General features: G+C 50.5%; 3 protein-coding genes across 9 annotated transcripts in view; 1 reads left to right on the forward strand and 2 right to left on the reverse strand.

The window, feature by feature from the left end:
• The window catches only part of LAMA5 (laminin subunit alpha 5), an 83,705-nt gene extending 79,028 nt beyond the window's left edge, over nt 1-4,677 (forward strand). For all 3 annotated transcript variants that reach the window (XM_065691388.1, XM_065691389.1, XM_065691391.1), the window contains exons 70-80: nt 6-136; nt 208-369; nt 465-597; nt 722-879; nt 990-1,176; nt 1,404-1,556; nt 1,675-1,825; nt 1,933-2,063; nt 2,157-2,247; nt 2,986-3,105; nt 3,247-4,677. In XM_065691388.1, the coding sequence (XP_065547460.1) occupies nt 6-136; nt 208-369; nt 465-597; nt 722-879; nt 990-1,176; nt 1,404-1,556; nt 1,675-1,825; nt 1,933-2,063; nt 2,157-2,247; nt 2,986-3,105; nt 3,247-3,401 (1,572 nt within the window). In that variant the 3' untranslated portion in view covers nt 3,402-4,677. The remainder of the gene's footprint in view (nt 1-5; nt 137-207; nt 370-464; nt 598-721; nt 880-989; nt 1,177-1,403; nt 1,557-1,674; nt 1,826-1,932; nt 2,064-2,156; nt 2,248-2,985; nt 3,106-3,246) is intronic.
• A 393-nt stretch (nt 4,678-5,070) lies between these two features.
• On the reverse strand, nt 5,071-13,080 carry ADRM1 (ADRM1 26S proteasome ubiquitin receptor). Of its 3 annotated transcripts, none has more exons than XM_065691395.1 (10): nt 13,058-13,080; nt 11,390-11,600; nt 10,418-10,534; nt 10,214-10,337; nt 9,710-9,796; nt 7,563-7,644; nt 7,112-7,341; nt 6,669-6,826; nt 5,961-6,063; nt 5,071-5,296 (listed from the first exon to the last, which is right to left on the reverse strand). In XM_065691395.1, the coding sequence occupies exons 1-10, from the start codon at nt 13,066-13,068 to the stop codon at nt 5,190-5,192; spliced, it is 1,230 nt and encodes a 409-aa protein (XP_065547467.1). In that variant the 5' UTR covers nt 13,069-13,080; the 3' UTR covers nt 5,071-5,189. The 3 variants fall into 3 exon arrangements, with proteins under 3 accessions (XP_065547467.1, XP_065547468.1, XP_065547469.1); XM_065691396.1 differs by lacking the exon at nt 13,058-13,080 and adding an exon at nt 12,330-12,403; XM_065691397.1 differs by lacking the exon at nt 13,058-13,080 and adding an exon at nt 12,219-12,312.
• Nucleotides 13,081-13,224: 144 nt separating this feature from the next.
• The window catches only part of OSBPL2 (oxysterol binding protein like 2), a 35,959-nt gene continuing 26,307 nt past the window's right edge, over nt 13,225-22,876 (reverse strand). For all 3 annotated transcript variants that reach the window (XM_065691393.1, XM_065691394.1, XM_065691392.1), the window contains 7 exons: nt 22,443-22,550; nt 21,289-21,378; nt 20,520-20,643; nt 18,530-18,658; nt 17,641-17,764; nt 16,913-17,003; nt 13,225-15,738 (listed from right to left, as the gene is read on the reverse strand). In XM_065691393.1, coding sequence (XP_065547465.1) covers nt 15,636-15,738; nt 16,913-17,003; nt 17,641-17,764; nt 18,530-18,658; nt 20,520-20,643; nt 21,289-21,378; nt 22,443-22,550 — 769 coding nt within the window. In that variant the 3' untranslated portion in view covers nt 13,225-15,635. The remainder of the gene's footprint in view (nt 15,739-16,912; nt 17,004-17,640; nt 17,765-18,529; nt 18,659-20,519; nt 20,644-21,288; nt 21,379-22,442; nt 22,551-22,876) is intronic.

Consider the following 22,876-nt stretch of genomic DNA (forward strand, 5'->3'; position numbering starts at 1 on the left):
TGCAGGAGGGGATATGCCAGGTATCCCTCCAAAGGGGCCAGCTGGCCTTGAACCTGCTGGAAACCGAAGTCACCACTGAAAACGCCTATGCGGATGACAGGACCCACTATGTGGCCTTCTACAGCGACACCCGTGGGTACGTGTCCTGGGGAACGGGGTGGCCGTGGCCACGGGGACCTGCTCAGCTCACGCTGCTCGTCCCCGCAGGATCCGGCTGTACGTGGATGATGAGCTGCAGAGCACCGGGGCAGGTTCTGGGCCCAGCAGGCAGCAGCAGGACAGGCGGCCGCTCCTGCAGCTCGGGGGGTCACCGGAGCCAGGGGCCCTTAGCAACCTCACCGGCTGCATCGGGAATGTCTTTGTCAAGCGGTGAGCATCTCCGTGCCGCATCCAGAGAGCAGGGCTCTGCCCTGTCCCATCTCCCAGCTGGCCTCATGGCAGCGACCTCTTCTTCCTGCCTGCAGGACATCAGAGCCACAGATGGTGGTGGACCTGCAGCAGAACGTGGAGAGCATCAACGTCACCATGAGCTGTCCATGGGGCGAGCAGCCGCAGCAGTTCAGAGTCACTCCTAAGAAGGACAGGCGGAAACCCAAGGTACCAGTTGCTGCTGAAACTCCCCATTTCCTCCTCCTCAGATGCCACCATTTCCCCCTCGCTGAGCACCTCTGCCCTGTGCCGGGGCTGCTCCCCTCACTCCATTCCCTGGCGCTGTGTGTAGGTGCTGAGCAAGCCTGCCTCAAAGGACCGCCGCCACGATCAGCATGGGCTGTGCCGCCTGGACCCGCAGCCCCGCGCAGCCAGGGCCACCTCCCGCTTTGGGTACACCCCGAGCAGTCGCTGGGAGTTCGATGGGATCCCGCTGTCCTTTGGGCAGAGGTGAGGCACCGCACACACACTCGGCCCCAGGGATGATGGCTTGGAGAGCAGTTTCCCTTGGAGACCAGTGGGAGAGCGGGGTGCTCCCATCACCTCCCCTGTCCCTGCAGGGCCCATTTCTCCCTGGAGGTGAAGCTGAACTCCTCCAGCGGGCTGCTCTTCTACGTGGCAGGCAAGGGGGGCACCTTCATGTCTCTCTTTGTCCTCAACGGCCGCTTTGTCTTCCTGGTGCACATCGGCGGGCACCGGCTGCGCATCCGCAGCAAAGACAAGTACCACGACCAGCGGTGGCACACGGTGAGCGGAGGGCTGGGGCTCCGGCGGGGGGGGGTTAGTTTGGTGCAGGCATCACTTCCTAATCACACACGGGACACTCATGCTCCTATGGGAGCAAAGGGGACAGTAGAACCCCAGCCAGGGCTGGCTGAACCTCCAAGCTGAGGTCTCCCTGCCCTGGGCACAGCCCTGGGGCTCCTCCCAGCCCAGGAAGCCCCAGCCCTGGCACTGACCTTTGGTCCTTGCAGGTCTTCTTCAGCAGAGACAAGAGCCGGGCCCAGCTGGTCATCGATGGGCTGCGAGCCCAGGATGCTGCAATGGCCACCTCAGGGCTCTTTGTGGCCCGGGGACCCTTGTATGTAGGAGGGCTCCCAGGTGGCAAAGCCAAGGCTCACGTACCGGTAAGGGCTTGGTAGTCCTGTAGCATCCTCCTGTTGCTGCCCATTCGCAGTTCTGGGGCACTGCCCTGTGCTCCCAGTTTTGGGCCCCTCAGTGCTCACTCCCGTGGTCTCCCTGCAGGTCTCCAGCTTTGACGGCTGCCTGAGGAACCTACAGCTGGACGGGAGGCCCCTGGGTCCCCCCTCACGCACCTTTGGGGTGATGCCGTGCTACGAGGGCGCAATGGAGAGTGGGGTCTTCTTCACCGCGGATGGCGGCTCCATCGCCCTGGGTACCCCACAGCAGCCTGGGCTGGCTCCCGTGGCCCTGGGACTGGGAGGGACGCGTCTCACCGGAGGTCCCTTGTCCCTCTCTTCACCGGTGGCATTTCTCTTCCAGCTGATGCGGTGGTGACCGAGCAGGACTTGGAGGTGACACTGGAGGTCCGTCCCCACCGTGCTTCTGGCCTCATCTTCTACATTGGCACCAGGAGAAGGCACCATCTCCTGCTGTACCTGGAGGAGACAAAGGTAACGTGAGGGTGATTTCCCCGCAGGTTTTCAGCAGTGTCCTGCCCATCCCACCCAGCTCCCTGGGTCTAACGGGTTTGTCTCTCACACCAGGTCACTCTGAGAGCAAACACTGGGGCTGATGAGTTCTCCACGTCAGTGACGTGCCCATTGCTCTGCGATGGGCAGTGGCACAGCATCGCAGGTGAGCTGACAGCCAGCATTTGGCTCTGGGACACTGCTCCCCTCCCAGGGCCCTTCCGCGGGTATTTATACCCCAGCTCCCACCTGAATGCACTTGATTTGGGTGATTGTAGCTGCCATTGAGTCATTTCCTAATTAGTGAGAGTCCCTGATCTCGTTCGTGCTCTCAGAGCTGGTGGGCAGGAGCAGTGGGGTGTTTCCCAGTCACAGAGCAGCTGGTGAAGCCCGGGATGTCCCACATCCCCCTGGATGCACCAGCTCCATCTGTCGCATCCTGCTGAAGGGGAAAGCCTGACTTGCAGAGTGCGTCCGCAGGGCTCAGAGCCCACGGCTGGGATGGGGATGTGCAGGATTCACCCCTGTACAGGCACAGCTCAGCCTTTAATGCTGTTGAGCAAGTTCTGAGGTTTTCGTCAAGCCCTTTCTGGGGGTGGGTCACAGCCGCAGCCCCCACCTCAGCCCAGCTCTGCTTTAAGCCTTCATTTTGCTCAACCCAGCGCCCATTGTGTGCTCCTGCTGCGTTTTCAGCTGCAGGACCTCTTACTGTCCGCAGCCAGAGCTGCTCTGAGCTGATCCCTGTGCACCCAGTGTGTGCTCTCCCATTGGGACAGGGCAGCCTGCTTCCCTAGAGCAGGACATGATGCTGTTGTGGGTGAAGGACAGGGTTTTGGGCTGAAGGATGGAGGTGGATTTGCTCTCTGGGTAAGGAACCAGCACTGATTCCTGTTTTCTGTCGAAGTTACCAAAAGGAAAAACGTGATCCAGGTCGATGTGGACACAAAAGCCAATTACACGGTGGGACCCAGCCAGCCTCCTCCACCCAGCGTACGGGCCACCTTCCACATGGGAGGGCTGCCAGGTGAGTTGGGAAGGATGTGCTGCGGAACGAGATACTCCAAAGCCAAGAGAGATCCCAGTCCTGGTGCAGTTAAGAGCTAATTCATCCTCTGCCCTGTAAGGAGCCAGATTAACGCTTGCTTTTCACTTGTTCCTTCTGCAGAGACAGCCAAGGCCAGCACAGTGCCACCGTTACCTCCCGTCCCTCATTACATGGGCTGCATAAGGAACCTGGTGATCAACCAGAGGCACATCAACCTGCCACGCACCGGGACTGTCAGGGGCTCCATTGGCCTTCAGGGTTGCCCCATGCTGTAAGTAAGTGCGTGCACCTCTGTGTACAGCCCGACACCAGAAAGCTGCACTGCTCCTGGGCCCCAGACATCACCTACTCGATTGCATTAACCCTGGTCAAACACTTGATCTCCAGTGACTGCAGGCGCAAGTCGGGGGGCAAAAAACAGCGAGGGGTCACAGATCCAAGGGGAAGGAGGGCAGGGGAGGAAGGTGGGGAGAAGGGGGCACGTTGGGGACATCTTTCACAAACACAACCAGATAGTTGGAGTGGGCTCTGGAGACAGGTCCGAGTCCTTCCCCGGTGGTCAAGCATTGGCAGCAGGACTTGTGCTGCCACACGGCTCATGGCAAGAGCCACTGTCCTGTACAGTGTGGGCTGAAGCAGGCAGCAGCCGTGCATCATGTCCTAAATCCTGCTCCCTTCACCCCACACTCACAACGCACATAGATGTAGTTCATGGAACACTTGAGGCTATTAATAATAGTCACAGACTGTCTTCTGCTGCAGGCTGGAGCCAGCTTCTGGTTTATAATAAATGCAATTAGGACAAACTGGATTAATTCCCTCACTTTGGTGTTTCTAAAAGCAAGGACTCATTTAACCTCCCGGCCGCCTAAGGGCAGCCTCAGTTCACCCGCCACAGCTCCAGAGCTCTGCAAGGGGGAACATGGACAAAATTCCGCTCACAGAATTAGCATCGGCTTCCACATTGATTTATAAGGATCAAAAGGAAAATACAAAGAACAAAATAGGCTGAGGGAGAGCAAAAGACCCAAACCTCACTGTGACTGCAGCTGCGTTCAGCGCTGGTAGAAACACTGACTAAAGTCCTGGTGTGTGAAGCAAGAAGCTGTTGCTTGAAGGGGAAGAAATAGAGGTTACCTCTGAGGCTGGTGGGGTGCAAGGGGGGCCCTCAGCCCTCATCCCCCACCAGCATTGCCTGCTCCTGCTCAGCCTCACTCACCCCTTTGTAGTGCAGTCTTCACTTGACCTTTTTCTCCCAAGACACGCAGTTCACTCGTGCACTTACACATCATATATATATTTGTGTGTGTATATATATCTCTAAGCCACTTGGGGACAACATCTTGCTTCTGAAATGGACTTGTAACTTATATCGTTATATTGTGGGGGGGTTTTTTATGAGGGGTAAATATTGTAAAATGGGTTTTTAACATGTCCATCTTAAACAAATGTAATTATGACCTGGTTTTAAGTTGTAGTATTAAAGATGGGTCTTTCTTTGTAAATCACTGGTACATACTTTGGAATAAAGTTTTATGTTACTCTCTTTCACTTTACTGGTGAAGAGCAAGTATGAGGCTGATGGAGATCTGGAAGAGGAATAATCAGCACAACAGGGACATTCCAAGTGTATTTGCCACAGGCAGCTCCCTCCTAAGCAGGGTTACTGCACTGATGTTCAGGAAGGCGATGAACCTCCTCGTGTTCAGCACTGCAGATCACAACCAGGCATGACCAAAACTGGCTGGCAGTCAGCACTGTGTACTTGACATGCTCATTACTCCTATAAATCACAGGGCTAAACCCTTTGATCACAAAGAAATCAGAAGGATTAGTCTATCCCGATGTCCAAAGCATCAAAGCTGAACAGTGAGTAACTCTACTGCAGATAAAGAGCAAGTACTGCCTCCGTGTGCATGCTAAACAGAGGGAGAAAGAACAGTATGGCAGATAAAGAAAATTCCTTTATTTGTAGATTTATATAAGCATAATATGAAGTTAGTAATCCTACTGCAGTTGCTTAAGTTAGTATCTAGGAATATCTGTAAGGAAGAGCAAATAACTTAATCTAAACTCATGTCTTCCTCTTCGTCTTTCTTGTCCTTGGAGTCTCCTTCCTTCTGGTCTGACTTGACACTGTTCTGCATTGCTTTGGCAAAGGCTTCTACATCTGGAAGTTAAACACAGTAGTTTTGTTAGCGAACTTTGTGCTTTCTGAGAGGGAGTTCATTGTTCACATGAGGTTAAGCTGCATTACTTGGAAAGTAAATGGTTGCTCTAGGAGGAATCTATTAACTTAAACGTTGATTCCATATCAAATGTTCATTTGGGTATCTCTGACATAGATTCAAAGTGCATTTTATGCACTTTACTGCGCACAGGCAGCCTAAGACTAGAATTATTCCAGGAATGGAATGGCTACTAAAAGCTCATTAGGTAAAGCCAACACACTTACTTATTCCAGCAGTCTTAGAGCCAACACTCTGTTCACCCATTCCACATGACTGTTACAATTCCCACCAAAACACCATTCCTGGACAAGGGCACTGACACCTCCAGAGGTTTTTGCATCTCTGTCAAGAAAACAAGCCTAAGGCTGCTCAGCAGAGCTCTCTGCAGAACCCTGCCTCCTCCAAGCACAGCTCTGACACTCTCTGTGCCTGCTGGGGAACCCCTGAGCTATGAACCTTCCCAGTGTAAAGAAACAAACAGCCCAGAGCCAGCTTCTGCCTGTTACATGGAAGCCAATCCTGACATTCCCATTCCCTGGCTCTGTGCAGTGCACAAACCCACCCCAACAAACCACTTCCTCCTGCTCCCAACAGGATACTCACCTCCTTTATTAGCTGCATCTACTGCCTCTGCAGGTAAGCCAAACTGACTCATGAGCGGGCCCAGCTGTCCTGAAGCCAAGGCAGCACTGAACATGCTCAGTGCCTGTGAATTGGAATCATCAGCATCAAAACCCCCAGTCCACATCATGTTTCTCCAGCATCAGCAAGTAAAAACATTCCCCATTTCCCAATCTCCTTGCACAAGAGTTGTTGTAGCTGAAACTAAACCCAGTCATCTTTAGCCACTGAAATCTTGCACATTAATAGATTTCAATCCATCAGTGCAACTGGTTCCAACTGGCCTGAAATACACCAGGTTTAATCGCACAAAGACTGTCCTGAGTTCAGTGCTAGTGTTTCAAGAGGAACAAGGGCTGTAAATGTGAGCATCGTCCCCCTTTAGTCACTTGAAATGACCTTAGAAGAGTCTGTTGCCATGCCCTGAATGAATGTGCTACTGCTGTCATCTGCCAGAGTGTTTATAATAAAGAGAAAGGTAAAGGCCAAATCCAACAGTAGAACACATTCTGATCTGCCCTTGGGTGACTGCAGGCAGGACTAGTGCTCCCTTAGAGCACATCCCTTCTCCTTGCCACTTCTACTGAGTAACTTCCTACTCTGAACAGTGCCAGGAACCTGACAGAGCAGGGCAAGAGGCCTGGGGAAGAGGGAAGGAGACCTGCACTTGCCATGAAGCCAGGCACCCACCTGCTGGAACTGAGGAGACGTCAGGGTGTTCTGAATCTCTTCCGCAGTCTGTGGCAGAGATTCCCCAGAGGGGAGGTAAGGCATCAACCGTTCCTGAACTTCAGCGTTGGCCAGGATGGGAGCCATTATCTCCGGAGTCAGAACGGTTGCCAGGTCAACTGGGAAGAAAAGAGAGGGCTGGCTGTTAGACTGTGCACAACCACCCTGTCATGTAAGCTAAATGATCTAGTCAGGGTTACTGGACATGCTTGGCACACTGCTAGCATCCTTTCTCCCTCTGTCAGTTTTGGAGAGAGAATACGACTCCTGAAGCAGCGAAGAACAGCACTTGAATTAAGAATCAAAACTATAGACCTTTCAAAGCAATTTGGAACAGGACAGGACAGTAAAACAGCTCCAAAGGGCTCCAGGATCCAAGAGCTGCCTGGTCAGAACACTGTTACCTTGCTGCCCTCCTGCTCCAGATGGCACATTCATAGTAGCTAAAATGTTCTGGAGGTCACTCAATTGAATGGGCTGTGTTGGGCTGGTGGCTGAGCTGGTTCCATTACCCGAACTGGGCACCGGGCTCGGGCTGGTCACGGACGCAGCCGCAGGAACGGCCGGGGCAGGCGTCACCCGTGTAGAGGAAGTCGTGGAAGATGGAGTCACAGCCGCTGACTGGCTGCGAGAGCTGCGGGACACAATTAATGCCATTAATTCCCTGCAGCAACCAGGGAATTAAAGCTGCTTTTCAAGCCCATACACTACGAAGGGCTCCTGCCCCATCTGAGAGGCAATAAAGCAGTCCTGATTCCCACTGTCTTTCCCATGCAGGAGCCCGCGATTCCTCCCACCGAAGCGGCACCCTCACGTTACGAAAGCCCGACCACCCCAGAGCAGACGGGGCCATACCTTGACGATGAGCTGCTGGTCGGGGGTCCCCCGCTTCCAAGCAGACTGGCCAGCCCGGGCCCCGTCAGCGCCCCCAGCCCACCTTCCATAAACACAAGAGGAGAAGGGGGTTAGAAACACGTTTCCTCAGGGCTCTGCACCTCTCTGCTCTGGAGAGGTCACTCTTGTACCTGAAAGGTATTCGCTAAAATAGAGGAGGAGGGGGTGAAAGACCCCAGACCAACCCCCCCGCCCCGTTCTCTACATTAACAGCTCCTGTTTTCACATCCCTATTAGAAACTGCCTTAGAGAGCTGCACGTTTTAGAAAGGACCCGACTTCTAGATGTACACGAGGATAACATCACTGCAGTTTGTGCTGGACACGATCCCTGTACCACAGCCCTCGTATCTCCTGGTTCCCAAAACTCCAACTTTGCTCTAAACTTGAAGGCCAAGGCCCTCAGCACAAGACCAGAGTTGCCACCGCTCTCTCCCCACACAGATGGTTTTGCAGCTTCAAACCTAACAGAGATGTGGCAGCAGAATCGGCAGAGAACGCTTCACAGGCAGAGCAAAGTAAGAACAACCCCACACGGAGAGAGCGCTCCTGGTAGAGCAGCGATCAGGAAACCAACACAGCCCTAGAGCCAACCGCCATACGCAAAAGAAACCACAGTCAGCCTCCTTCACCCACACGTCCCAACCGAGGGCTTATCACAGCCTCAAGAACCTCAGCTGAAGAGAGCTGGGGAAAGGCCCGGCAGAGGTGCCCTGCAGCGGTGACTCGATGGTTCCCTACAATTCCCCTGAGCCACATCAGCCAAACGCTCCATTTACCGCACACGTCCCATCCAGTGGCTCCTTGTACCACATCTAGAATTAGACGCACGTCCCTACACAGCACCTGCGTCCATCACCCACCTTCTGGGATCTACCTGCAAGCAGAGGACAGAACAACAGCGCTCCAATAGCAAACGTGATCAACTGAAGCTGCAGACCACTGGGGTCAGAGCGAGCAGTGGCCACCAGCTCCCCGCTTTGCACAGGACCTGTTCCTATGGAACCATTCCCGAACACTTCACCCATCAAAGCCCCCAGAGCAGCAGGAGGCTGAAGCTAACCCCGCTGTACCCCACGCTGCTCTGATTGCCCTTGCTGGGAAAGCTCACAGCTCCTTTCTTGGAGGCAGAGACCTGAGAGATGCAAACCAGATGCAAAAGAATAGGCCACTACTGGGGGAAGAGACCCACACATTCACCACGACCACAGTCTGCAGAGGCAAGCAGATGGTTTCCTTTGTTACAGCAGTGAGCTTCATGTCTTACAGCTAGATACAAAAGCAAAGAAAGAAGAGCTGCTGAGAAAAAGTGACGAGAAGAAGAGGAAGAGTCTCAGGAGTTGTGAAGCTTCAAGAAGGAAGATCTTTTCCAAACACAACCTAAAAAAACAGAACCTTCCAACGCTAACACGAGAGTTGCATCCGAGCTAGAATCCGAAGCTAAAAACAGACTCTGGAGCTTAAGCACAGGACCTCAGTCACTGCCACCTGCAAGTGTTCCTTTGCCTGCCTCCACTCGAGGGTCTGACCTCTCAGAACGTGCTCTGCTGGGCTTGGAGCACGGGTGGCATTAGGAGCAAAACACAGCAGGAACTACAGCACGCCTCATCCCCTCAGGAACACAGCAGTGATTCACCCAGGAGGGAAAGCCCTGACCGAGCCCTGCTCCTCTGACCACAGGGTGCAGAATTCCTCATGAGCTCTTTCGGCTTCGCACACAAATATTCACTGGATCACAGGCAACGCGAGCAACTCCAGGGCTCTGTAACTGGGACATTCACTGGGAACGAATCCCGAGTTTCCAGTCCCTGCGCCAGTGAATATTTAGGAGGAAGAGAAGGGGTAGAAAAAAGGAGAGGAAAAAAAGGCAGAAGATTCAGAGGAGCAAGGAGCAGAACCGAGGTTCTTGCAGATCAAGCCCTAAGATGAGCGCTGCGTAGAATGGGGCACCCTCCATTTCCTGCACCATTTTGTGCCCCTCAGCTCATCTCTGAGGCAGGAAAAGAAGCGCTATTCAAACCAATAGCGCTGCTTGAAAACAGTGGCAGGTAAGATTTAACCTGGCAGGAGAAAATACCATTTTGGCATAAAGATATTAAAGCATTTTACCAAGTCCTCCTAAGCCCGTTGGTCCGATCAGCTGCATGAGCTGGTTATGGCTCATGTTTCCAAGAAGGCTTTGCAAGCCACCCTCACCTAAAAACAAAAACATTCTGAAACACAACATATTCACATTGGTTTGGTTTTTCACAGCACTCCGGCTCAAACAGCAGGAGATTAATTGGCATCACATTCTGCACGGAAAAAACAGTTTCAAGTGTTTACTGATTCATGATGCTCATAAAAGATAAATGCAACTTGGCTTCATAAAGAGGTAAGACTCCAGAGAATCCACTGGAAACACAGAGATTTCTTCTGGCAGCCTTAACTTCCAGCCTGAACCTGTTTAACAGCCCACTTTATTCTGCTAAAAGCATGTTTACTCTGCTGCTATTAACCCTGTCCCCAGCTCACCCTCCACAGCACCAGGAATTGCTTCCTAAGGAGCTGTCAGTGCTCCTCCTACGTTAAAATAAAAGCCTCGGACGTGCAGGAGCAGAGAATGGACTGTACCTCCCAACGCAGAGAGCTCGTGGCCTCCGCTCGCGTTTCCACCCAAAGCCCCAGGCATTGGTGGGTTGTTGAGATACTCGTTCACTTTACGACAGTGCTCCTCGTCCTTGTCCGTCTTCGGCTCCTGTAAGAGAGTTGCTCCTTGGTACGAGTCAAAGCGGGAGTGTTTTGTTCTGATACCTTTGTTATCGACTTCCCACAAACCTGCATCCAGAAGAAGAGCCGTTTGGATCCTGCTTTGAACTTCAATACATACACACGGCCCGTAGTGCACTGAGGCACCCTCTTGAATTCACAGTCGTCGGGAAAAATGATCAAATCCTGGAAAAGAGGGCAGCAGTTTGAGAAAACACACGAATGTTCCCTCCAGCTCCCCAAAGACAGAGGCAGTGTGTGCTCACAGCCCAGAAACCAACCCTATCCTGGGCTGCTTCAAAAGGAGCGTGACCAGCAGGTCGAAGGAGGTGATCCTGCCCCTCTACTCTGCTCTCGTGAGACCTCACCTGGAGCATTGTGTGCAGTTCTGGTGTCCTCAACAGAAAAAGGACATGGAACTGCTGGAACAAGTCCAGAGGAGGCCACGAGGATGATCAGGGGCTGGAGCACCTCCCGTATGAAGACAGGCTGAGGAAGTTGGGGCTGTTCAGCCTGGAGAAGAGAAGGCTGCGTGGAGACCTCAGAGCAGCCTTCCAGTATCTGAAGGGGGCCTATAGGGATGCTGGAGAGGGACTCTTCGTCAGGGACTGTAGTGACAGGACAAGGGGTAACGGGTTCAAACTTAAACAGGGGAAGTTTAGATTGGATATAAGGAGGAAATTCTTTCCTGTGAGGGTGGTGAGGCACTGGAATGGGCTGCCCAGGGAGGTTGTGAGTGCTCCATCCCTGGCAGTGTTCAAGGCCAGGTTGGATGAAGCCTTGGGTGGGATGGTTTAGTGTGAGGTGTCCTTGCCCACGGCAGGGGGGTTGGAACTGGATGATCTTGAGGTCCTTTCCAACCCTAACTATTCTGTGACCTCGACCCTCCCCAAACCTCCTCCCATCTGCTCCTCAGAGCGGAGGGTTCGGACGCACAGATCTGCCAGGCCGCAGTGGTGCTCTTGTCCTGATTTATGTCAGAGAAGCCCTTGCAGCAGCGGCACAGGAACGCAGCACTGACACACACAGCCCAGCACTCACGTCCTCCACGTTGCCCGAAGTCCTGTCCTTCCAGCAGAAGTGAATGAGGGAATCATCCGTTTGCTGGATGTAAACGAGGCCTTTCCTCTTGTCTGGGGTCACGGTGCTGCCTTTCAGGGACATCTTCCCTGCCCGGAATTCCACCAGGTATTTGCTGGAGGAGCCGCGGGAGCCTGGCACCAGGCTTGGAAACAGCGCGCCCGAAGACATCCTGGAAGGAGAACGAGCGCAGGGGCGGTGAGAACCCTGCCCAGGACCCCCCTTCTCGGCATTAAACGTCCCCCTGCACCAGGAGCGAGCAGCCCCACGGCCTCCGGAGCTTCACATCCCGAGGGGCCGGCGCGGAACCCGGGCAGGGCTCCGCAGTGAGGCCGCCAACACCGCCCCTCGGCGCTTCCTTCTTCAGCTCACGGCGTCGGGGGGGGTTAAGAGCCGCAGGCGCTGCTCTAACGCAACCTTCAGGCTCCCGCTTTAGCTTCGGGGAGGTGAACCCGGGGCTGCCCAGCGCCAGCGCGGCCCGGCCGGGGGCCTGGGCCCGGCCGACCGGGGGCAGAGCGCGGCCGCATGACGCTGCACTTGGGCTCGGCTCGGCCGCTCGGGACCCGCCGCTCCGGCCCATCCGGGCGCACCGCGGCACCGGCCGGTGACAGCCGGGAGCCGGCCGAGCCCTCACACAGCCGGGAGCGGGGCCGCGGGGTTGGGCCCACAGCACGGCCCGGCCCCGGCGCTCCCCGCCCGCCCCCAGTTCCAGCCGGGCCCCGAGGCCGCCTGCACACAGCTCCAGCTCCCCCTCCCCCGGCCGGAGACCCCGCTGCCCCAGCGCCCGCACCCAACCGCGGCCCCGGTGGGCAGCGCCAGCCGGGGGACGCGGAGCAGCCCGCGGTGGAGGCCGCCCCGGCCGGGCCGCTCCTGCCCGGCCCCTCCTCGCTGCCCCCGGTACCTGCCGCCGCCGCCGCCCGCAGGCCCCGCGCCGCTCCGCTCTTCCGGCCCCGCGCGCCGGAACCCCTCCCGCGGCGGGGCGGGGCCAGGCGGCACGGGAGCCCCGCGGCCGCACGCGATTGGCCGGCGCGGCTGCCAGTCAGGGCGGGGGCGCCCGGCGGCCCTGCTGTGTCACGGCGGCGGAAGATGGCGGCGGCGCGGCCCGGGTCACGGCGGCACCGGGGGCACCGCGCAGGCACCCACCGGGCCCCGGCCCCGGCTCCCGCTGCGATTCGAACGCGGGTGCGCGGCGCCAGCAGCCGCGGTGGGGGGCGCGGGGCCCAGCGCGGAGCAGGATGGCGGACTGGTTGCCATTAAGCCGGAGCAGGCAGCGCTGCCGGCGGCGGGGTCCTGCCGTGAGTGCGGGGGCTCAGTCCCCGTCCTCATTCATGCGGATGCCGGGAATTCCACGCCTGCCGAGGGCTGAAGCAGCTGCTCCCTGCTCCCGGCTCCCTCACCCAGGAGCACGGCCGCTCCGGGACTCCCTTGGCTCCGCAGCCACCCGTTCCTGCCCACCCCCCCCCCCGCCGCCACGGGCCCGCAGCCGCGCCGCCTTCCCCCACCCCCTCCGCAGGCTGCACCAGCGCTGACCCCCTCACCCCCCCAGCCTCAGAGCCCACAGGCGGCCAAGGGAGGACGACGGCTCCATGGCGGCCAGGCGGTGGTGGGAGCTGAGCGCATTTAAATCACCTTTGTCTCATCAGTGCAGCCCAGCGTCAGCTCCTGCGCCCGCGGCCTCCGTCTCACAGCCATCGCTCGGTCACCATCGCGAGGCCCACAGGGTGTTAAGTGTTTATTACCGTTCCTTTGCAGCGGGTTTCTCGCCGGAGCTGCATCACCACACTCTAACACCGGTATCGTATAGACAGTGTTTAATCGAGTTATAAAAGTGACATTCTTTCAAAAGGTGCAAAGTTCTTCATGTCCTGACACGGAAACTACTGAGGCGAGACCTGCATCGGAAAGAAAACGTGTTCAGAGCATCAGGAGGCCCAGGGGAAGCCAAGCACCGACCTGTGGCCGGGAGGGGAAAGAACCTGAAGTGTTGGCAATGAGCAATAAATTAGAAGAATGGGGTTGGAATGAGCCTGAAACTGAACTGAAAACCTCAGAGGAAGGGGAGAAGAGGGTAAGGACACAACCAATGGAGTGCTCGTACTACAGAAACCTTCCCAGTTTCTTTTTAAATCCCGTAAGGATCCTGTCTGGTTTGGATTGAACCACTGTTTTGTGCTTTCATCTAATGACAAGGCTTCAGTTCTCTGAGCTTAAATCGTGAGATGCCAACCTGTACCCTTCTTACAAACACAGCATTGCTTTAGCAACGACTCTTCTTCCATTCAGGCAGTTTCTGTTCCTAGGCAAACACCACTCCACCCCTGAACATTCTATTTAGTTCAGGCAAGCTTTAACCTCCCATGAGGCATTAAACTGGAATCCTTTCAGTCCCCGCCTCACCAAGGGCTCCCGGTGCCGCTCACAGCAGGTTGGGAAGGGGTCCCCATGCCCAGCCCAGTCACTAAAGTTCATCTTTTTAGATAAAACCGCGTTTTTGTGCTGTCCCGCAGGGCCCAGCAACGTCTGTGTAAGAGCCAAGGGTTCCTGTGCTCACGAGGAGCCAAGGCACCCCACTGCGCCCCGTACACCTGCAGCCGCACAGTCTGATGCCCGGCAATAGGAACAGGTTCCAGACTGCCCTCAATTGTTACAGCTTCTCTCATTTCTGCAGTGAAGACAAGACCCAGATTTCCCCCACATTTAACGTTATTCTAACCATGCTGTGCCTGGCTGGACACAGACACATCTCTCCACAGGCCACTCAACTCTCGTCTGCTGCTTAATCCTGAGGCTGGAAGAGAAGCCCTTTCAGAATCTCCTCTCTGGCTGAAGCCACATGTGTCCTGGACATCAATCACACCATGAGCTCCTCCAGCTGCTGGTGCTTAACACCAGCTGAATTGCTGAGACCTTACGGCTGTGCAGCCGCTCTCCATTTTACCTAGGTACTCAATTAAAAACTTGGATAAAAGAAGCAGCAACATCAGGATTAGCTTTAATGACTGGACTTATTTTTTCCAGCCTCTCTCCCCCCTCACCCCTCCCAAAGGGTTATCACTTGAACCGCAATGAATGCATCAATCCAGTCATCCTTTCTAGGGTTCTATGGCTTTGATGGTTTGACACGGAACAAAAGAAATCTGACTTACTGACATCACGTGCTCACAGAAAACTCGTAATAGGTAGAACTCTGCCAAAGCTTGAAGTTGATTTCTGCTTTTTCACAACATACGAACCAGACATGACCTAATAATGAACAACATGCAAACCAAAACGTCCCCAGAATATGAACCTGTGTGGCTACAGACACCAAAGTGCTTCCAAAGAGTTTAGCCTAGAAGCATACATAGCGCCAAAGCTGCCAAAGGTAGTGCAGAAGATTTAAGCCTCCGAGTGGTAGCAAGCATTATTATTTTACATTGTAACCACCTCGACATTCCTGCAATTGCTTCTGAAGCTTCTGGTAGTTTTAGAACAGCATTTGACTTCAGAAAAAGCACAGTTTTTAATGCACCCTTCCCTGCTCTATAACGTATGCTTTATGTAGGTTTATCACAGGTATACAGTTTAATGCTCACAGTGTCCCGAAGTTGTGAAGACTCTGTAACTACACGTTGGGAAGCTCAGGTTGGGTTTTGTTTCCCCGAGTCAATCCATTATTGAATCATACCGAGGGGCCAGGCGCTGGTCCCCCCGTAGTGCTACATACCATACGGGAGCTCACATGCATCTCTTCACGGGGAGCATCCACAGCACTAGATTTGATCCTGCTGGTACAATGCTAGCTTTTCGTTCCTGCTCCAAGTTCCAGAAACCTTCAGATTCTTCACTATTGTACTAACTAACAAGGATATTATCTCTATTTTATTTAAGTTACGTAGTTCTCAAGGATGTTATGTGCTCTACCGGGTACAGCGAATCTTCCTGACAAAGAAACTAGAGGGGGAAATGAAGAACCAAAAGGTGCCTTTGAAAATTAGTGGAAAATATGATGATTTCAGGTGCAGCTCTATGGACAGAATGCAACAGTATCTCAATATTTGGCAATCCAACATTAGTGCTAATGAAATCCTTGATTGTTGACCCATAGACTTTGTGTTAAAATTGACTTAGAAAAGCTGGTTTTTGCTATCAACAAAACCAGTGACTGGCTTGGAACGAAATCTAGGAGCTGGATGTCCAGATGAGATGAGCGATTGGTTCTGCAATTTCAGTATATGTCTGGGCAGTCTGAGAAATTCCTATCAAAATAGCCACCTGAGTACAGCCAATCTGAAGTCCCAGTGTAGGGGTTAGTGCCTTGATGAAACCATCTGGAAAACAAAAGAAAGGAAAAGGAAAGAAACAAGGAAAAAGCAAACAGAGTGAGCAGTTATTAAGAGGGGAAAAAAACAACTTTGCTTCTTTCCTAAAACACTGGGAAAAACACATTGCTATTTCTTATTAGAAAATGAAATCTCTCAGGAAATAGCCTGAGCCTAAAAAATAAGGCATTAAACCTCCTACACAGTTATCACCACCTTGTAAAGCACCTTTTCTATGATTATTTTTAACCTAAAGTCAAGGAGGAAAGAAAGGACTTTCATCCTGTCCCACTGCAAATAAAAAGAACACTGATACCCTAGATTAGATAGATTCATTTTACTTTACAGGAATGCCAACTCCCTTCCACAATCCTTTTTGTAATCCTGTCCAAACAGGAAGGAGCCTGGTTCTGGGGAGCTGTACTCTGCAAGAACAGATGCTCCCTTTTTAGCCACATTGACTGAAAACAATTCCATGTTTTCTGGAAGAGATTTTCAAAGGCATTAACTGGAATTAGGCTGTAGCTGCTCCTCCAGGCTTTGGGAAGAGAACATCTCTTCTGAATTTCAGGAAATCATGGGAGCATCCCAAAGTTCTTGCCTTTGAAGGAAGCACCTGCAGGAACTGGCCATGAGCATGCACTTGACTGCAGAGCATTGGCGTCTGTCTAAAGGAACCAGCAGGAGCAGGCCCCAAGCTCACATCACTGATGCATTCTGTGACAGGGAAGTCACTCAAATATGCTATAGAAAAAGCAATTTCTGAGGTATCCAAGGCAAGGAGTCATAAGAGTGAAATAAAATGCCTCAGAGGGCCACAATGTCTTACTCAGCTGCCAAAAGCTGGACAGGACTGGGTTAAAGAACAGATGAGACTTCATATTTTATTCATTCTAATGAAAATATGGCACCTGCAGGTTGTAGAAAACAAACCCAAAGAAACCCAACATTACCACAGGACGTTAGACAGGTTTCAGCATTTAACATTGGATAACTTTGTCCTGGAGAAGTTATCAGTAATTTTGGCTTCCAGCTACATTATTTAGTTGTTGACTCAGCAAATTTGCTTTAGGTGACATTAGTGCTGCCATGCAGGAAATCAAACACGCTGTCTTGAATCAACACACCTCAAGCAGCGCACCAAACCATTCCAAGCATTAAACGAATGCCGAGCTTCCCTTACCGTGTGTGCCACTCCACCTCATCCTTCGCACGCTCCTTGCGAGCGGCTCTCTGTTTCTCCTCTAGTCTCTCTTTTTCTTTGCTAGCCACATCTAACAAACACGTCAAGAAAAGACTGGTTACTTTGCAAAATAGAAACAGAAATGCAGAAAACACAGAAGAGACTGCATGGAAATGAAATACAGTTCATGTAAGCAAGAGAAAGCATTTGCTGTACAAACTCTCACTGAACAACGACAATCTCACGCACCAAAACCCCTCAACTGTCGTTTCAGAACAGTTGCTACTACAAACACAGTGTCAAAAATGAAATTTGGGTGGTTTATCTCTCAGAAACACTGCAGGAAAGAACTCGGATTAAGCATAACAGGGAGTGTGACTCTTTCACTATTTGGCCATGTGTTTTTAGTGACAAACACCAGAGCACGTCTGTTCACCACATGTCTTTCCAAACAAGCTCCAGAGCAAGAGAGCATGCCTGCCAGTTTCCCCCAAGCTAGCAAACATGCAAACACACCCTAACAAAGGGCAGCAGTCTTGGGATCCACTCTGGACACATTTTCTGGGAGAAAACAGGCCTTGTTCAAATGCATGTTCATTACCACAGGGTGAAAATGAGTTACGGCTGCTCTGGGAATGAGAAACTGAAGACCTGTATCAGGAGCTTCCTGCCAGCCATCCCTCTCAAGACTTACTAACATGAAAGCATCTCCTCCAGCAAACACATACCCATGTTCCCATTTTCCATGTTTCTGATATCTGGACGTAGCCGGCAGTCAGTGGGAGCTAATATTGCTTCCATGCCCTTCTCCAGCTCATTGAGGCTCACAGCAAAACTGGTGAAATTGTACATCTGAAAAGCAAATCAAAGATAACGCACAAGTTACTTCGGCAAAGTGCCACTGGGTTCCCTCTACTGAACAGATACAATGGAGCTTCCAAGAGAAATTGCTGAGTCAAACCCTCCTGCACTGACTGCCCTGGAATCAAGGTTAGGCTCATACAAAACTGGGTTTGCAGGGGAGGGACGAGGAAAGGCAAAAGAAGGGGTGGAAATCACAGCTTTGATTTTTTTTAAGCACTTTGATTCAGAGGATTAACACAGATTTTCCTCCCTGACACATAACAGCATGATTTTTATAAAGAAAAACAACCAACACACAAAAAAAAACCCTAACCAAAAACCCACCCGCACCTAAAGGACCACAATCTCTTGTTGAAACTATTGAAGTTAATACCCAGCTGCCCAGTGACTGCATTTTGGAAGCCAGTCTTTTAACAGCAGGGTCAGCAGAGGGAATGTGTTTCCTTATTTTAGCCACCCCAAGTGCAAAGATCTCTCACACATTCACCCACGCCACCAGGCCCACGCTGAAGCAGCTGCAGTCACAGCATGTGTTCCTGCTACCAACTCTGACACAGCAGTGATGCTCTGAGCACAGGATCAAAGCACAGAGCTTACTGTAGTGTCATTTTTTCAGCTGTAGCAAGAACTGCCAGAGCCTGTCAATGTGCATCCTAAGGTCAGACGCTTCAACAAGTCTCCCTTCAACATCTCTCATGTTCCCTTGGATAAATCACTAGCGATAGCGATGTACAGACTGATTGAAACAGTTACCTGGGAGGAGTTTGGTGGCCTACAATTTATTCTCCAAAGTAATTTACTGCCTGGTATGAACTGCACCGTGTCCTGAACCTCTGGCATATCATCAGCCTCATCATTTTCAGATTTAATAACATCTTCACTCTGGAACAGAGATAACATTTGGCAAGGGAACAAAAGGAAATTGGACAGTTTCATCTAGAGCTCTGCAGTGACTGTTGAAGAGTCTGTTCCAATCTGAGATACTAAACACTCTCCTGTACTTCTGCCTCACCCCTCCTGTTTGCTTTTCCTCACTGTGTATACTGATCCTCTCATTCCTATTGTAATGTCTTGCTCCTGATGTCTCTGAATAGTCTCCCACCAACTTGAATGTCTGTTTACAGTAGTAAACTAATGTCCTTCAGAAGCCTTTTCTGTGACTTCCATTCTATTCCATGCCATAGCTTAATTTCACCCAATGTCGTTATTACTCCTTCAGGTTGAAATAAGCCAAGACTGCAATTTAAATCAGTTCTCATAATGGCCTAAACTGACAAATAGGATGCGCCCGCTTGTGGCTACTGCTTCAGCATTTGCAAAAGATGTGGATGTGCAATTAAAACCAGGTCTGCCCTTGTTTCAGACTGATTTCCTATGATCTAGATTCTGGTAACTACCATCACTGCCATTTTTCTCACTACAAAGACTGTGCACTTGTTTATAAATACAATATCCTTCCTTCAATGTTCCTTTGTTACCAGATGCACTGCTATAAGGCATATCTAAAATCAAACGTGGTATTCTGCAAGAGGCTGCTCTCAGGATCTGAGAGACTCTGCCTATTGTAGGACACAGCTACACTGTGGAATTTTAGAGGATTTCACCATAGGAAACCATTTAAAACCACAACCACCAGAAGAGAAGTTTAAGGCAACAACATCCTAGAGTGGCAGTACCACAGTTTTCCTCCCTCCCCTCACTCCCACCCACCCCTCTTTCTACTTTCTTTCTACCCCCTCTGACAGAACCCCTTTATTTTATTCAAGAACACCCTATTAAATTAAGCAAGGCCTGGTTTATACACTAGAAAACAGCTCCATATGGTTGAGACTAATTTTCAGTCATTTGGTTGGAGTATTCATTATTTTAAAAGACTTTTTTGGGCTACTTTCCATGTCAACATCTGGTTTACTGTTAAAAGAGTTCCCCATCTAAATATAGATTCAACAGGAAGGAAGGAAGGAAAGAAAGAGTTGATTTTTGTAAGATGAACAGAACCTTATTATATAAAGAAAAAAGTCAAAATACAAGCCTGTACCATGATGGAATGCAGAGCCAAAAGCAAGGCCTCTGGATTCTTTTCATGTGAAGGCTTTTTAATACAAGTTTAAGCCTCTTAACATTAAGAGGGATTAGATTTTGTTTAATTTATCATTTTCAATGAACAACCAGGGTCTGCAAGGCCCTGCTGACATCGGGAAACCCAAAAGTCTGCTGCTGCACCATGTAACACTGAGGCTTTGGTGGTAACTCACCTGACACTACTCATATGTGATGGAAAAAACCCTGCGTGCTTCCAGACCCCGGTTGTCTTGGCTGTCTACATCATACATTCTAAAGGGCTGCATCACCAAAACCCGTAACTGACTTAAACTTGTAATTATTTTTGATGCCCAAATCCTAGTGTTCTTATATCTGGAGCTGGCAGTAGAGCCGCTTTCCTCATACAAGGACTGGACAACATCAGCTTGGGGCTGATAACTGCTGACTTCTCTTTGACAAACTTCTATCAAACGCCATCATCCTACGAGCTCTCTTCAACACCAGCAGCTCACACTGAAGTCTACACAAGTTCAAAGTCCAAAGCCTCCTCACAGGACTAGCGCTGCCCACATCCAACCCCTACCAAAAGACAGACGGGTTTAACCCTCCATTCACCACCACCCATTTCTGTACAGAAGATGTTTTCCTCTCAGTTCTCCTATTTCAGTATCTTTTCTCCCTGAAGAACCCTGGACCTTACCGGCTTCGGTTTCTTCTGCTCACCACCTCTCTTCTCATTCTTTTTGTAAGTCTCATACGTAGTAGGGTCAGTGCACCACAAGCATTCTGTCCACTTGCCATAGATCACACACAGCTTCTTTCTGCTGCAGAGGAAGCAAAGGATATTTAGTTTTCTTTCTTTTCAAAGCCTTCTAAGCCAAGTCACACAGATTCTGTTCTATATTCAATACACAGCTTCCTACTTTGTTGTATTTTACTTTTATTTGCAGGTGTCTTAGAAGCCAGATACTTGACAATGCAAAGGAAAGGTTTCAGCTTCTTCCAGTCTTTCTGGCATTCAGTTGTGCAGAACACATCCTCATGACTTAGTCACATGCTGTTGACACTGTCAAATGAGTGTGGGTGCAATAAAGCCAGTAGTTTACAATAGAGAGATTCAGGGTCACAAAACAGGTTTGGGGTCGATTAAAAGTTTCTAATAACCACATTGTCGCTATTTTAAACTGAATACTGGAATTGTGGCTGTACAACAGTGAAATCAGTTGTGAGCACTCTGCGTCTTCCCTGGATAGCTTTATTTTCAAACACTGGGTTGGAGACTTTTTTCTAATAACTCAATCATCCTAAAATAAAGGGGGTTCAGTACTGACACAGAACAGAAGTGGCTTACAATCTGCATTGCCATTTGCCAGTAACTCTGCAGTCACATCAGCTGTGGTCAACTGTGCCAGCAAAAGAAACGCCTCGGTGCTCAGAAAGAGAGAAGCCCAACAGCTTTTATCACTTACTTTTTGTCCTGAATGTGTCCCTCTACTCTGTGAAGCTCCTTCCCAAACAGTCCACATGGTTTAAAATTAAGGACACATTTATCTCCAGTGCTGCAGAGGAAACAAGAACATGCTTAAAGCAGCAAGTCCCTAAACACACTGGCAAGTTCACTTTTTTACCTTATTTAGCCTTTTTCATATAGCTGTAGTTAGCTGGGGGTAGTTACAGTACTAGGAATAAAATGGAATGAAGTCTTGTATACTACGTAACTCACACTATTAGCATACTGCACTTTAGATTAGTATCTATTTACAGCTAACTGCAATGAGAAATGGCTTTTACAAATCACCTACACAGGAAAATCCAGTGAAGTGCATTCGAAAGTTACCTCTAAATTGCATCTCAAAACTTCTGAACAGTCTACAGCCATAAACCAGCATTAGAGTTCAGCATCTTCTTTGCATTGAGAGGTACACATATGTAAATAATCTCGCCCAGTGAGGTATCAAGCCAAGTTTCTATGTCAAGCACAAACACATCATCATGGGGGTTTTGTGCAAATAGAGGAGACAGGATTGTAGATTTGATACTATGAGAAGTATCAGAACAGCAGCCCTGCTGGATTAAAGCTCCATTCATTGACAGAAAAATGTGTAGAAATAACAGTTTTCACAGAATTCTCTCCCTCGTCATTACAGGAGGTCATTTATAGAAGGTAAAAAGCTTTTATAGAGGCAGCTGGCAGAGCAATTGATATGCTCCAAGTTCACATTACCCTACTCTGCAGCCATTTTTCTGTGCTGTACCCTTCATTTAAGACATTCTCTATTATCAAAACTAAAGAGTTTCAAAACCCAATCACAGCCAACATGATGGAGGTTCACTGCAAGCCTCTGACAATTATTCCATTTAATGGTTCTGGAGTTTAAAATTAATCCCTGTTCTCTGTCAATAGGGCTGAATTGGAATGGGGAATTGACAAATACACATCTTTGCATCCCATAAGCCATCAAGCCTTATGCCTTTTCATTAGTATTATTATGATACTAAGTCCAGCCCAAGGAATAGACTGCATGTCAGAAGTTGCAGGGGGGGCAGAACTATCTGCCTTATAGGGACTGTTGCATGGTTGCTCCTCTTACAAGCCAGTCCTCAGCTTCATGATCAGCATTACCTGTGATTTACAATCTCTACTGTTCCGTATTGTTCTAACCACAGTTTACCAATAATTACATTATGTACACAACAGGTTGGGTTCGTCCATGTGTAAGCTTCATTATGTCTGTAAAGAAAACAGAAATAAATCATTTTCTTGTGTTTGAGCTGGAATGTAAACCTGGTCTCAATTCTGTTCATGGCAGGGCAGAATATTTAGCTCTCCTGTGGCCAGCCAGCAGTCGAATTCATAACAGAAGAGAAACAGACTTTTCTTTATGAGCCAACGTGTGTATCTAAACATTAGTGCAAGTTAATACAGTGATACCCCTTTATTTTTCTTCCCTCTCACAGTTGAAATAGTAAGTTGCTGTGCTTTTGATTACAGATTCCAGCCCAACATAAACACCTTTAATAATTCATCTTTTTCATTTATACTTTTAAAGCTGTATG

Source organism: Lathamus discolor, chromosome 11, assembly GCF_037157495.1.
Source record: "Lathamus discolor isolate bLatDis1 chromosome 11, bLatDis1.hap1, whole genome shotgun sequence".
Lineage (NCBI taxonomy): Eukaryota > Metazoa > Chordata > Aves > Psittaciformes > Psittacidae > Lathamus > Lathamus discolor.

Excerpts from the sequence above, each read along its gene's own strand:
- ADRM1 (XM_065691395.1), bottom strand. Across the intron at positions 7,342-7,562 it reads ACCAGCAGCTCATCGTCAAG|CTCTCGCAGCCAGTCAGCGG; the intron begins GTATGGCCCCGT and ends TGTGTCCCGCAG. Across the intron at positions 6,827-7,111 it reads TGGAGCAGGAGGGCAGCAAG|TTGACCTGGCAACCGTTCTG; the intron begins GTAACAGTGTTC and ends TTTTCTTCCCAG.